At 41.5% G+C, this 15,713-nt stretch overlaps 1 protein-coding gene across 2 annotated transcripts in view; it reads left to right on the top strand.

The window, feature by feature from the left end:
* The window catches only part of BAIAP2L1 (BAR/IMD domain containing adaptor protein 2 like 1), a 38,434-nt gene extending 22,721 nt beyond the window's left edge, over window positions 1–15,713 (top strand). For both annotated transcript variants that reach the window (XM_056502958.1, XM_056502960.1), the window contains 11 exons: window positions 2,665–2,726; window positions 2,822–2,893; window positions 3,241–3,378; window positions 4,421–4,573; window positions 5,026–5,193; window positions 5,914–6,064; window positions 7,170–7,377; window positions 7,646–7,723; window positions 8,040–8,208; window positions 12,293–12,333; window positions 12,869–15,713. In XM_056502958.1, coding sequence (XP_056358933.1) covers window positions 2,665–2,726; window positions 2,822–2,893; window positions 3,241–3,378; window positions 4,421–4,573; window positions 5,026–5,193; window positions 5,914–6,064; window positions 7,170–7,377; window positions 7,646–7,723; window positions 8,040–8,208; window positions 12,293–12,333; window positions 12,869–12,944 — 1,316 coding nt within the window. In that variant the 3' untranslated portion in view covers window positions 12,945–15,713. The remainder of the gene's footprint in view (window positions 1–2,664; window positions 2,727–2,821; window positions 2,894–3,240; window positions 3,379–4,420; window positions 4,574–5,025; window positions 5,194–5,913; window positions 6,065–7,169; window positions 7,378–7,645; window positions 7,724–8,039; window positions 8,209–12,292; window positions 12,334–12,868) is intronic.

The raw sequence follows: 15,713 nt of genomic DNA, 5'->3' as shown, positions 1-15,713 counted from the left end.
CCCAGGTGAATGGGAGTTTTATGGAGAGGCAGGGCTGGGGCAAGGCAGGGTGTGAGCCTGAGCTGAGTCAATGCCCTGCCTTGTTGGTGTCTGTCCCTGCTCAGAGCACTGGCCTTGCCAAGGATTAGCTCAGTGCTCTGCCTTGGCAGCCGCTGCTCAGACTGGGCTTTTTACACCAAGGGAGAATAAGTTTGTTTTAAAAGCACAGAAATCTGTAAGGGTAATTATTTTAAGGGCCATTCCAGTTCTTACCCTGAATTTCTCTAACTGCCCAAGCAGCTTTCTAGTCTGTGTATGTAAAACCAAACAAACTTTGTAATTGTATTTATTGCTAATTTTTTTTGCTTTCTTTTATCAACATTTTCCTTTTTAAGTTGTAGATAAGTATTCATAAAATTCTTCTCACTACAGTCTAAAATGTATCTGTGGAGTTGAGTTGGTGAAACAGAAACAGTAGGAACCAGTGTATTCACTTCTGGAACCTTAAAATAACACTGCTCACCTCCATTACTTCAAGTGTTGTTGTAACAAATTGTATTTACTTTCCTATTGCACGTGAGCAACTAATTACAATAGCACCTCTCACTTCTCATAGTATTTATATTGCTGTAGTCACCAGCAACTTTAAATATGAACACAAAAAAGCCTACAGCACTCTGTGGGCTGGTCAGAACTCAGAAAAACTATATATATTTATAAAAAAAAAAAAGCACTCCTCTGTCTCTGTGACTGTGAATTCCTTTTCTTGCTAGTCAAGGGTTGTCTGTTCTCACTGCATTCCAGTTCTTTCCTCTAAGTGTTCTGCAGTCTGTTGTGCAAAGAGAGGTAGGGGTGGGCACTGGAGCAGGAAGAGGGATTCCTGAAAACCAGCAGAGACACGTGTGTTTCTTCCTGTGCCACCTGATGTCTCCCCATAAACAACAATGCAGATCCACATTTTATAAGATTTAGTTGAAAATCTGCTCTCATACTGCTTCACAAGAGATGTAGTTCTCATTTCAAAGAAGCTCAGGTTTTGAGATGATGTTAACTGGAGAATGACAAAATCAGAAGGGAGAAAGATGGTAACAAATCCATGGACATGGGGATGCTTCTGCCTGATGTGAGAAGTCACCAACCTGCACTATGGGGACACAGGCTTGGATGTCTGTGCAGATGAGAAGGTTCTCATGAAGAGTTCTGTCATGCATTTATTGAGCCAGTTTTTTAATTATTGGCATCTACTGGGAGCTTTTCTGAACAGCTGAATGATCTGAAGCATTATGGGATGATAAGTTTTTGCTCAGGGGTTCTCAAAGAATATGGATGGTAGAAAACAAAATTCATACAGCAGCATTGAGCACTTAATGCATCCTTTCTATTTTAACTCCAGAAAAGGAAACCAAAATAATTGCATAGGATGGCAAATAGGAGGGACACACAGTGCCATGCAGTGGCTGCCAGTGATGTGCAGGAATTACAGAACTGTGGTCACTCTGCAGCCCTGCCTGCACTGCAGGCACCTGTGGCAAATCCAGGTGGGACAGCTGCAAGGGTGATTGAGGGGTACAAGGATCACTGGAGGAGGTGTGCCAGGGAACCAGCTGTCAAACTGAGCCTGCCAGTGCTGCCATGCAAATGGAGTGCCAGGAAAACACCTCTCCAGTCGAGGCTTCCACAAACAACCCAGTTTGTGGATCTGACCATGGTCCCAGCACATCCAGTTTTGGTGGCAGCCCCTGATCAGGAACTGGTAGCAGTGGGCTGGGCTGGTGTGGGTGCAGGCACACTGAGCCCTGCCAGCTGCTCTCCTCAGCAGTGTTGCAATCTCCCAGACAGGGCTGGCACCCTCTCGCTGTGCCTGTGCCAGGGCACGGAAGGGAGTGGGGCTGATGTGGCCATGAGCAGCAGGCAGGGTGATGTGGCTGGCTGCAGGCAGGGCAGCACCAGCCCACAGCTTACACTGCTTTGCACATCCAGCCACACCCAAAAGATTGAGGGATATTTCCTCCATATCCTCCTGAAGCAAAATGGAACAGTTCAGCTTTCAACTGCTCACAGTCCTGCCTGGGCTGTGTAAGTTTGTGCTGGAAGGCAGCAGAGCAGAATGGGATATTCAGGGTCTGTTGTGAGGATTCTGAGCAATCTGCTTTGCCTTGGCTGTTGGTTAATGCTGCACAGGTGGGAATTCCTGTGTGGACCAGGTCTGTTTTAGCAGGTGTGCAGCAGGGCAACTGAAAGGCTGCTTTGTTGACTCTGAAGGTGCAGTAACTTAATAAACACTGAAGTTTAGTTTTCAGACTAAGAAATGGATAGCAACTATTTGGGAAGTAACAACTTGTGTGCTGTTCTCTGACTTGGCACAAAAAGAGGTTGTTACTAAACCAACAGGAGCTATTCTGGAGAGAAGGAAGTATTTATTTTGTCTGGCACTCCATGTCCCTTTTGCATAACAATGCATGATTAGTTATTCTTCTATCACTTTTGAACTGCTTGGTTTGTCTGTGACCAGAGTGAATTATTCATTCCAACTGCTGTGGTGAGCAACAGCAAGAAATTTCCTGTCCCTCTAAAACGTATCAATTAATGAGTATATTAGTTAAATGTATTTTATCATTGCTCTTTGTTAACTTAAACTTCAGAAGTCTATCAAAGAAACCAATATAGTTGTATGTTTATCAACAGGCCAAGTTCTGGTAGAAATCTCAAGAACACACAAGAAACTTAATGACAGTCTAGAGGAGAGTGTAAGTTAAATAATTTCTTATAATTCATTTTGCTTGTGAAATTATAGATTACTTTTGCCAATTTTTAATGACCCTTAATTTATTTGTTTTTAAAGTTCAAAAAGTTTCATAAAGAAATTATATCTGAACTGGAGAAGAAAACAGACCTAGATGTAAAATATATGACTGTAAGTACATTGAATTCTAACCTCTTATTTTATTTGTCTATTGCTAATCAAAGAATTTTTTTACATGTTGTTTCCCAAAATTTAATTAATTGATACGAACTTTAATAGAAATGCTCTTTAGATATATAAAGATGGCCAAGATTTTCATGTCTAATTCAAGCTAAAAAGGGAACCCCTGTATGACTTCATAGCTCCTTAAAACTACAGCAGTTGCTGAACTCTTTTGGGGTGTGTAAGCAATATCTCAAATATCACAGTAATGCTTTTTAGTCCCTTACCCAGATGTATGGCTGGATATATATGGATATATAGTGCATTATGAGATGATGTAAATGCTTTGATTGCAGGCAACTTTAAAAAGGTACCAAACTGAACACAGAAGCAAACTGGATTCTTTAGAGAAGTCTCAGGCTGAGCTGAAAAAAATCAGAAGGAAAAGCCAAGGAGCACGAAATGTAACAAAGTATGAGCATAAAGAAATGGAGGTCAGTGCATTATCTCTTATTTGTTTCTTTCTCTGTATGAGAACTGGTCATCAGAAAAAGTTACTGGTTCCTCAAAGTTATATACAAAGGTGTATATTAAAAGCACTCCTAGAGTTTGTACTGCAGCTGCAATTGAGCTCTCGCTGCTGCAGTGTACATATTCAGAGACCTCTGGTTCCTAGATTTCATCCCTTGACCATTAATTGATCTGTAACTACACCTTTATGCAGAGCTGTACACAGGGAGCCAGCTAAGCTATGCAAATTCAGAGTAATTTCCCTAAGTAGGCAGTGCCAGCATGTGTCAGTGCCTTTCCTACTGCCCTTAATCCAGCATTGCCATCTTGAGGTGAAATCTGAAATGGCAAGACACTGAAGAGAAACTTAAAATTAGTAAATCACATTCTCATTGTTTTGTGTCTCTCTGAAAATACTTGCCATTGATATTTTTATTTCCATGAAACTTGTACTTCGTGCTAGATTTTTTTCTCTATATTTATTTTAATTTTCAAATAAATCTTTGTGTATAATTACAGTAAGTGTAGGTAACAGTAGCCCCTATTTCTTACTGCCTGTTTTTTAACCTGCATTCATAAGAGTTGAGGGGTTTTTTAAGGTTCTGGGTCTGAGCTCAAGGATTAGCATTTAATGAATCCTTGTAATCTCAGATAAATATAGTTTAGTCTTTTTAGTAACTAATTTCCCCACCTCCTAAATGAAGCAGAGATTGATCACAGCTTTGTGTGAATAAATACAGCTGCAGTGGTGCAGACAAAGGTCATTGGTCTAACCTGAACACACACCACACACAGCCCCTCACAACCCCTGTTAATTGCCTGGAGGGACAATAAACATTCACCTGATGAGATCAGGGAAGTCAGATCTCTGCAGCAAAATAGAGGGACATAGAAGTAAAGCCACCCTATCCCACCCTGCCTTTCCAAGCTTTTTCTGTGGCTTTTAGAGTTTACTTAACTAATTGGATATGGCATCAAATAAAACTCAGAGGCTCTATGTGATTCTTTTTTCCCTTTTTCCCTCAGTATTTGGAAACTGTGAGCTCTCGACAAAGTGATATTCAGAGATTTATTGCAGAAGGCTGCAGAGAAGCTCTCCTTGAAGAGAAAAGAAGGTTCTGTTTTCTGGTTGACAAGCACTGCAGCTTTACCCAGCACATGCACTTCTACCACGTTCAGGTCAGTGCTGTGAGTGTAAACAAAAAGGAAACTCCTGAAATCCAGGCACACAGGAGATGTTGAGTGTTTCCTGCAGCATGTAGAACAGACTATCAGAAATAGAAGAACTGAAGTGCTGGACAAGTGTTGTGCCCAGTTCATAGAAAATGTTTACAATATACTATTCTATGAAATGTACTGTAGCAAAAATCAAGGGTTACTGTGAATTTTTTTAAATCATGTATTAAGGAAAAAATTAATGGACTGATCAGGTACTTCCAGTATCTGACCCTGCAGAAGAGTTGCTTTTACAATATCTTATTTCTTTCAAAGAAGTATTCCTTAGAAGAATCTTAGAAAATACTTCCATTTAGCTGGTGTAAACATTTTGGTACAATGAAAGTTAACCAGTAGGTTTGTGCAATTTTCTGAAAAAGCCTATCTTTGACAAGCATCTTTTCATTTGGATGCAGTGTGCAGACTTCCTAAAATCCAAGCTGCCTGGCTGGGAGGAAATCTGTAGTGATGCCACCAAAGTGCCTGAAAAAGTCAGAATGATGATAGATGAGATCAGGACCCCTGGCTCCACCCCAGTGTCGGGAACGCCGCAGCCTTCACCCATGGTGAAGAGAAACACCCTGGTATGTTCCTCGTGCTCTGGGGACTCTGCTGGGGGTGGGGATGGCTTCAGGAGGCTCTGTTGGACCTCAGCATTTGGGATATCCATCCTGTATCTCAGCTGGAATATACTGGGCTTGGGTATGGAACCAAGAGCTGAAGCTCTGCTATGGGGAAAATACCCAGCAGAGAAGGGAGGAGCACAGGTCCAAAGCAGGCTCAGCTCCCAGCTGGGTGCCCAAGGCTTCTCCTGCAGAGCTCAGCCTCAGGGCTACTTTGGTTCCAGCCACTCCATTTCCTACATTCTTGTCTGTAAGTAATAGTAATTATATACTCAGTAGTTCAATATGAACTTAAGAAAAATCTTATTTTCTATTTTCTTTCCTTCTTCCCTTCATGATTATTAGCTGATTGGAATACAGGTGAAATTCTCATTTCTGCTGATTGTGTCATCATTAGTTGTTGAATTTCTAAATGATTATAGTAAACATCTAAACAAGAAAAATCTGGAGATCATCATGCTATTTGCAGAAAAAAGGCTACTGTAGCCTTCCCACTAGCAAGTGTTTATCAAGCCTCTTACAAACCTTCAATCAGCAATCCATAGCAACACGTGGGCTTTATGTCATGTTTAAATGTGTATCCTTTAGGAATACTTAAGCATTGTTCTCTGGAATTTAATCTTGAAAAAAACTTACTGCTGTTCCCTCGGTGTTGTGATACTGTTGTTTTTGTGGCTGCAGATTGGAAATGATTTTTATCCTCAGCAAGAAAATGCATCCAAAGTGCCCCCAGCTCCCACAGGCAAGGCGTACACGAGCCCACTCGTGGATATGTTCAACAATCCTGCAACTGCTCCCAAAGCACCTTATGAAAACCTGAATCACTCAGCAGGTGAGTGTCCCTTCCCTGCAAACTGGGGAAGTGTGAATGACATCCTGCAGTGTCCCAGATTACCTCAGGGCTTCTCTGCTATTACAGTGATGTGAATGGCAGGATGTATAGAGGAGTAGGAAATGGTCTTTACAAAGGATTCATATAATTTACCTAACAGGAGAGAGATGTGCTATAAGAGAAATGTTTCCACTAAAATGCAGGTTAGGATAGGTAGTTTCCATTTTAATCAGTTGCTGTGTGTCACTGATTAACCCAAGTTAACTGCTCTCATGGCTTGCAATGTTATCAGCAGAAGGCATTCCATGATTCTGAACAGGATACACCTGAGTGTTCAGTGCACACAAACACTGACAGTCTCACTCTGGTTTACTTTAAGGTCATGTAGCAGTAAGGGAGAAATGCACATGGGACAAAATACACAGCTTGTATTCTTTTCCTGAAATTGAAAATCCTAATAAGATTTGCTTCCCAAGTGTCTAATATATTGATTTTTATACTTTCTGTGATATAGGAAAGAGGCAGGCCTAGACCACAGCATAAGAAATGCAGAATTCTTCAATATGTAATAGAAATTCCAGCATTTCTTTCTTAAAAATACATTTACAATATAATGGTCTAGTCAAATAACATACTGTTTTAAGCCCTCCTTTATTTTTTTTCTGATAAACATCTCATGTCGAGAAAGTGCCAAGTGTCTGCAAGTCTCCTCAGTGCTGAAGCTGAGTGATGAGGCACATTTGAAAGTGAAAGTTGGATTTTATACACAGTTCCATTTTTTCAGAAGGGAAAATTTTTGAAGGCCTTTTACAGCTGTGATTGTTTAGTACTTGGTACCAGAAGAGGAAAGAGGTAGCCAGTTAAAACTTACAGAACCTTTTTTGCCTGTTGGTTTCACTTTATTATGCTGAGTGTGTGCATATAAGGGCACATGCAGTTAAGAACTTCATGGTGATAAGAAACACTGGCAGTGAGAGGTGTCTAAGCACAAAGTCTCAGAACTCCATTTGCCCTTGGGTTTTCCTTTTATTTTTTCCGCTCAGATTACTAACTGCATTTATTTCTGTGTATCCAATTTTTATTTCTTTTTTTCTTTTTTTGACAGAGAATTCAGATTTTGCCAATTTATCACGTTCAACTTCTGTTGCCACGGGATTAAATACAATGAAAAGGCAAAAAGTGAAGACAATCTTCCCACATACTGCTGGAAGCAACAAGACATTGCTCAGCTTTGCCCAGGGGGACATCATCACCCTGCTGGTGGCTGAGGAAAAGGATGGCTGGCTTTATGGGGAGCATGACACAACCAGACTGTAAGATAATCAATGTATTGCCCACCTTGAACATGAAGTAAAAGTATTTCTCACCAGATTATGTTAGCATACATTAGTAAATTGTTTTCCACCTTTTTTATTGACTAGGGACTTGGGGTCTCCCTCTAAGGAAAATCTCTGCACATATTAGTTTTGGCATCATCAGGATTTGGAATCTTCAAAAGTTAAATCTGTTTGCTGAGTCTACTGTTGTATTTCAAAAGATCTTTCCAATTTTATATAATATAAAAGACTTTTCCCTTTACAGAAAAGGATGGTTTCCATCATCATACACCAGACCATTGGATGAATCAGCAGAAGAAAAAGCCTTTGCCCCTGTGCCAAGGTAACATTTTGGGTGGCACTTGCAGAATTACCCAGATCTTCACCAACATTTATTTAAAATTTTATTTTTGTGCTCATGTTCTTTGAGGTTCAGTAGCATGTACATTAAAACTCTCTAACAGTCTGTAGTACAATGCCTTAATTACATTAATAATGTGTTTTAATGGTTACACACAGACCCAGGGAGTAGCTTTAGAACAGCCTTAACTCAGAGTCCCACTGCTCCAGGACATTGCTCCCTATTATTCATTCTGTGCTCTCCTGGTGCTGAAGAGAAGTGGAGATGGAAATGGGATTTGTTGGGTTCTGTCTTGCAGCCCTGCACCAATCCGAAGTGTGAGTTCTGTGAACCTTGTGGAGAAAGGGGAAGTTGTCCTCCCACCACCAGATTACCTGGGGGCTGCCCAGCCAGACAGACGGACGGAGCCTCCGGCCAAAGGAGCTGCTGTGAAAACGCCGAGCGACAGGGCGGAGCCGGGAGGCGGGGTGAGTGCCGGGGCAGGGACACACATCCCAACATCCCCCTGCCCGGGGCAGGGACACACATCCCAACATCCCCCTGCCTGGGCAGGGAGACACATCCCAAACATCCCCCTGCCTGGGGCAGGGACACAGACATCCCAACATCCCCCTGCCTGGGGCAGGGACACACATCCCAACATCCCCCTGCCGGGGCAGGGACACACATCCCAAACATCCCCCTGCCCGGGGCAGGCACACATCCCAACATCCCCCTGCCTGGGGCAGGGACACACATCCCAACATCCCCCTGCCTGGGGCCAGGGAGACACATCCCAAACATCCCACCCTGCCTGGGGCAGGGACACAGACATCCCAACATCCCCCCTGCCGGGGCAGGGACACACATCCCAACATCCCCCTGCCTGGGCCAGGGACACACATCCCAACATCCCCCTGCCTGGGGCAGGGACACAGACATCCCAAACATCCCCCTGCCCGGGGCAGGGACAGACATCCCAACATCCCCCTGCCCGGGGCAGGGACACACATCCCAAACATCCCCCTGCCTGGGCCAGGGACACACATCCCAAACATCCCCCTGCCTGGGCAGGGACACACATCCCAACATCCCCCTGCCCGGGGCAGGGACAGACATCCCAACATCCCCCTGCCCGGGGCAGGGACAGACATCCCAAACATCCCCCTGCTTGGGGCAGGGACACAAATATCCCACCCTCTTGGGGCAGGGACACAAAGATCCCACCCTGCTGGGATGGACTCTTCACAAGGCATTGGGATCTCCCACCTCACCCACCTGTGCTTGACACAGCTGCACCAGGAGCATCAGGGGCTTTGGCATTTCAGTCCATCCTCACAGGAAGGAAGAATTGTTCAGGAATAAAACTGCCAGTAGCAGGAGACTTACCCTGCACAGCAGAACCTCTCAGCAATGGAATCTGTCAAAATTGAAAATAAATTCTCACAGAAAGCAGCACAAATCCATCACCCCCAGTGATGTCAGAGCTGTGGGCACAGAGGACTTACAGCAGCATAAACTGTTTAAGAACCCCATGAAAGCAAGTTTGGGTTTGCAGCTATTGCTGAGGGAGAGCTGCACTAACTCCTGGCTGTAATTCAGCAAAGCTACAGCTAAGTGAAAATACATTTTTATAAACAGATAATGTATTACAGTGTATTACAGTGGTATTATTACTGCTATTTATGCAGCATTCAAACTGATTCAAAATGAAAACTAATCAAATTAGGCAATTACTAGCTTTTTTCTTGCTGCTTATTTAAATAATTTGCTGATGTGTATGTAAGGGTGATGGTTTTGAGACTTTCTCCAAAAAGCCTCTTAAAGCAGAGATCACATTTTGAAGGCAAAAAACCCTAAGTAAATAAAATAAGGTTAGCATTGCTAAAATATAAGACACTGTACCAAAGTGAGATGCAAAGTTCCATTAGTCGGTGCCATGGGAAACTTCAGGAATCAAAGAAAAATACAATTTTAGCCAGTAGCTAAAAAGTTGTATTATTTATTGGTATGACTAAAATATTAATATATCTCTCAATATAGCATCTAAGCAAATTGTGGGTTGAACCTGCTGACAGAGGTTTCTGCTTTCTAAGTGAAATCTAGTGAATCCTAAAGTAGAAATTGAAGTGGCCTTTGTAAATTTGTGCTTTGTGGAAGTAAAAGTAAGAAATTTAAAAAGCAGAAACTGAAAACTTGTTACACCACATGTTGATTAGTGGTGAAAGAGTCCAAAGGATGACAGTTTATACAGGTATTCTATGAAATAGAAAGGCATCAGGAAACAATGGCTGTCTTTAATGAAACCTCCTCCCCTGGTCCTTCTAAGTCCACTCTTAGGATACTGGGTACAATGAACAGCATTTCTTACCTAGAGCTGTTGGACATTATAAAGGTTTTTTTGCTATATGGGCTAGCAAAGAAAATTAATTGTATTTAAAGTAAGAATAGAAGCATTCACTTAATAATCAGTAATAATCACTTCAAATACATCACTCTGGAACTCCAGGAAAAAATTCAAACCATGGGAAAGACAAGTATGGCATAAATTACATAAATTGACTATAACATATGCATTTTAAGCTATTATCTGCATTTCAGAAGCATGGAGAACTACAGAATTTTAGCAAATGGAAGGAAAGGAATTATATTAATTTTGTTTCTTGTGAACAGAGTGTTTTCAAAGCAATCACTTTTGTAATCAAATCACAGACTTGTGTCTAGTTCTTAAAAGAACTCACTTTGCAAACATAAAAAGTGTGAAAGAAAGTGTGAAAGTTGTTGCTGGAGATTTGTGAAGCTACTCTCAGTTAGAGACCTTACTCCATTTCATTATGAGTCATGTTTTGGGATACCCTTTTTATTTTCCCCATCTAAATATGCCTACAGAAAAGATTTGCACTTTTTTGGGGAGCCAGAACAGTTTAATATTAGCATATATATTTGAATCCACATTCAAGTAAGTGGGTTTATTTCTCAGCAATGAACCTTGTGGTGTAGGCAGTGTGTAGCTTGTGCAGTGATGTTCCTGGCTGTGTTTTCTGTGAGGAATGAAGTTTTCCTGCTGCATGACATGATTATCAAGAAACATGACCTAAATCTCAGTGTTCAGTTACTTTCAAAACAAATATCTGGGAACTTCTAAAATTTTTCTGAAGACCAGCATCTGTATTTTGGCATATTTCTGGTTTTCATTTTTGAATGAAGAAGCCACGAGCCTCAGTAATGATGGAATGTCAGAATTTACACCATGGCTCCCTCAGCTGTTCCCTGCTCCTCAGGCCTGCAGGATCAGCTTGGCTTTCAGGTGTGATTGTGTCCAAAGCCCTTGGGAGGTGCCAATGCAGCAGGGAGAGCTCCATGCCCTGGGACCAGGTGACTGACTAAAGAGCTTAAAGGAATTACAGAATGGGTGAGATGCTCTCAGGATCCCTGCACTGTTCTGCTGTGGCCACTCCATTCTCAGAAACAGACACCTTAAGGGTTGGTTTGGTTTGTGCCATTGGGTCAGGGGGTTTAGGAATAAATGTAAGGCTTGTGGACTGACATTCCTGTTGAAGCAGAAAGCCAAGAGGAATGGCAGATCAGTAATTTGGCAGAGCTCTAATTAGAGCAGTGCAATCTCTTTGGAGGCCAGAAAGGAAACTGATAGCTCCTAGGAGTGGAAAACAAATACATCTTTTTTGATAATCTAAATTTCCACAGCAAAAGCAAGACTAAAATAAATTAGAAATTCTGGAGTACAGAACAATGACCATTTTTGTTGAGGCACCTCCTAACTCAGAGCAACTGTGACCCCATCTTAGGACAACTGTAGAGGAGAGCTGCTACACTTGCAACCAAGTGTTTTGTTCCAAAATCACTATTTATTTTCATTCTTGCAGAACTTTCTTGTATTTCCTGCTTCCCTGCAAGTCCCCAGCCCCCACACCTCCATAGGCTTTGGAAATAAGCCCAAAATTATACTGGGCTGGCTTGTACACTCATCCAGGATTTACAGACGTGTAAAACAGTCTGTTCACTGGGCCTCCTATGCAGAAGCAGGAAATGATTCAAGGCATCTTATTTTTGTTTCAGAATACTCAGAAAAAATAGCTCAGGATTTCAAGGAAAGATGAGGAATGGTTCTGGCCAGTTAAACTGTTCATGCTGTGCTACACAAGACAGTAATGTGCACAACAGCATCAACTATAAAGGCTTAATAGTTGACATAGCTCTGGGGAGGGTTGGTGTTCACTAAGATTTAATTCAGGCATCTGTTCATTTTTCTTAATTTTAAGGGCTAATTAGGTCTAATTCTAAGGTCTGAATCTATTTACAACTGATGCACCTGAGCAATTTCATTGGAATCACAAGCCAAGCAGGAGTTAAGAACCTGCTGAATGAGGTCCTGAAACACAGCATGCCTGGAATGGAAAGCCTGACAGGCTTTGATTCAGCACTGAAATTTGAAGTAATAAAACCAAACTGGCCAATACAGATTAATTACTGGGTCTCTTTCCCTTAGCAAGATCACCTGTAGCATATTTCTACAAATTCATGTAAATACCTTTTTTTTTTTTTTTTTTACAGAAACCTGACATGAATGGCATTATAAAACCACCTTTTCTAAGGTAAAATACTTTTTTACACTGATTCTGTTCTGTTTTTATAGTGGCTTATTTTATTGATTACAAGGGGAAATAAGGATGTTTATCATGAATTTCTCTGTGACCTTTCCCAGGCACTGCTAGAACAATATGGCTAAAATTAGTTGCACTTTCCTCAAGAGTGGCATCAAGTGCAGTACAATACACAGGCCCTTCTCAGGAAAACATGTTTCTCCAGTAGCTTGACAGGGAGCAGGACTTAAAACCTTTCTTTAACTGACTTTGTGAGTTAAAAGCAAAAATCTTTGAAGACTGGGAGCTATTTTAAAAAGTCCAGATGTAACTGGGCATTAACTTCCCCCATTTTTGGCTCACAGAATTGCTTCTTCATATGTAACCTCGTTTTAAAAATTCAAATTAAACTAAGAGTTGCACAGAATCTCTGAGTCTCAGAACCACAACTTAGTGTTTGACAAGAGCTTGGATGGAGGACCTCAATGAATAAATTTGGGGTTGGATTGCAGAAAGCCTTCAAGTAACTTCATGCATTTCTTTTCAGTGGAGAAAATCCCTTTGCAACAGTGAAACTCAGACCCACAGTGACAAATGACAGATCTGCACCCATTATCCGATGAATGCACCTGTGCTTCCTCCTTATTTCCAGCAATGACAAATACTTTCTCAACCTGTCCTAAAAATTTATTTAAATGTAATTACTGTACAATAGACACAAACTGGAATGGAGCTCTGATGTTTTTTAAACCTATAGTTTCTAATGAGGTAATTGCTTTGGGCTAGTGTTTGAGCACCTGGGCTTGACTTTACAGTATGCCTTTTTTGTAGTAGGAATTGTGAAAATACTAGAGATAGTTTGGATACTCTAGTCAGAGTAAGTAATAGCATTCATTACTTGGAAGCTGCAATGGTAAGTTCTAGAATATAAGCCTGCATATGCCACCTACTAAAGAAGATATCAATGATTTTTTTTTCAAACAGAACAATGTAACAAACGCCTTATTCCAGAATAGAGAATTGCCTGTATAAATGATTATATGTTATTTTGTGTAAGAAAGATACCTTAGGTTATAAATAAATATTTATCCCCTTAAGAATAGACAACTTGTAATGCCTTGCTTAATGTGCACACACAAATTCCAGGTGTTAACAGAAACTCATTTTCAGTCTGTTATACTGTCAACACATTCTTCAGTGATAATTTTGTCTTTAAAAACTGTTGTCAAACTTTAGTCTGATAAAAGGTCATAATAAAGCAGTGCCATGATTTTTTCTCAAATGCCAGTATAAAAATGCCTTTGAAATTCCTCCATTACTGTAGCCTACCCAAAAGGAAAACATCCTAAAGTTGAAAACTTTTGGTTAAGGAGCTGAGCAAAGGCTCAGCTGGCACAGTGCAGTAGTTAAGTCAAACTGAGCTTTTAACTTCAGCCACAGCAGAGCTGAGCTGTGATTAATCCTTACTCTAAATCACTCTATTCTACACATGCACATTTCCTGCAGAATCCCCTGGCTCATTCCTTAAGTGGTGCCTACTTCTACTACTATAAACAGTGAATTCAAGTCATGTGAAATGCCTTTCAGTTACTTAATATCAAAAAATAGTATATGAGCATGTGCTGGCTCCTCTCACCCTGCCTTTCAAGTTCAAGGCCGAGGACAGTTTGCCAGAGAGCCCTGCACAAACATCCCACCTGAAACACCAGCTCTTCAGAGGGTAACTTACACCTGAGCCCATCTTCTAAAGCACAGTGGAGGCAACTCAACCTAGCCTGTGTGAGCTTTCAATAATTCAGTATGAGAATTAAACAATCTAAGATGCAAAAGCCCTTTACTCAGGGCAGCTCATGGCTGGCAGTGCCCCAACATCTTCCTGCTGCAGGCAGAAGGTTCTGCTGTCTGTGAACCAACACCAGCCCCTGCATGATGCAAAACCCTCACTAATTAAAACAGGGTTCTGATTGTGGGTTATTGTGTCTGCAGTGAGGGAGGAGCTGTTGCCAGAAGCAGCACACACAGAACTTACAACACTTGCCTCAATACCTAATGCCCTAAACATGTAGAGTCTTAAACATCATTTATCATCATAATAAGGATTCTGGCACATACTTACCCCTTGTTGTAGCTAGGATTACTACTCTGCTTTCAGGCTACACAGGATCATACATGTCAGTAACATAATAATCCAGCCACAAGTTGAGGATTGCAAAAGGAAAAGCAGTTTTATTTAGTTTTCAACAGGTGCCACTAAACATGGAAAACAAGTCAGGTTTTCATGTTTTGCAATGCACACGCTCATAAAAGATTAAGTTTAAATTACATGCAGGAGACTAAATTCCTTCACACTTTACAAAACAGGTCTGAAGCAAATAAAATGATTGTACATGACATTTACATTAGAAAGAGTATGCTAACAGTTGTAGCTTCTGTAAGCACGTCCACGTTCAGCCCCTCAGCCAAAAGCTGCCCCACAGTTGGGGCATCTTCTCTGCCTCAGTGCAAGGCAGAACAGAATCCCAATTGGAAAGAACACAATGGCACACAAAACACCAAGACAGGTGAAGGTGTCCTCCAACACGCCAACCCTGCAAAAAGGGAAAACAGACTCAGTCAAGGACACTCACCAAGTTTGCCACCAAGTCATCACTCTGCTCTGGCAGTCACAAGAAACCATTCCACACAGCAAGATAAAGTACAAGGTCTGGGGTTTGTTCCTGGTTTCTACTTCTCATAACTGATTTCCCTTTACAACTGAAGAGGAACTAATTATTGATGTCACATGGCTCCAGCTGACTCCCAATTCCACAACCACCCAGAGACTTTGTTTCAGCACAGTCCTACGACAGCAGAAATTCACCTCCATGTCAGTCCCTGAATCCTTTCTGAAGTGTTCTATCTGAGCATCTCCCAAAATTAAGACAGACAGTAAACGTGAGAATTCAGACTTTAGAAATTTGCGCAGTTACATTAAATAATCAAGATTTGGAGTTTAGCAAAACACTCAAGATGTATCCTCCTGGTACAGTGAGAGCCAACACAGAGCTGAGTGCCCTGAAGTGCAGCTGTGAGCAGGAACCATGCTGCTGTTTCCCTGTCAGCAGCCAGGGACAAGTTCTTGGATGTGTAAATAGGGCCAAGAGACCATTTCTTACAGCAACTGCCTGAAACACTGCAGCTTGCTCAAACTTGGGAACCATTCCCCTTCCCCTCAACCTTCATCAGAAGCAAAAGGCTTTTCCAAGTGTTCTTGATATTCTGCTGCTTACACGAGCTCATGTACCCCTTAAGCTTTCCCTCACTTTAATGCACTTTATTTCTGTTTGCAGAGATAGAATTTAACTCTGTATCTGGTATAAAATAAAGGAACTGTCAGGTTACCATTGATCCCA

This window comes from Oenanthe melanoleuca, chromosome 14, assembly GCF_029582105.1.
Source record: "Oenanthe melanoleuca isolate GR-GAL-2019-014 chromosome 14, OMel1.0, whole genome shotgun sequence".
NCBI lineage: Eukaryota > Metazoa > Chordata > Aves > Passeriformes > Muscicapidae > Oenanthe > Oenanthe melanoleuca.
This window is presented reverse-complemented; position numbering and strand designations above follow the sequence as displayed.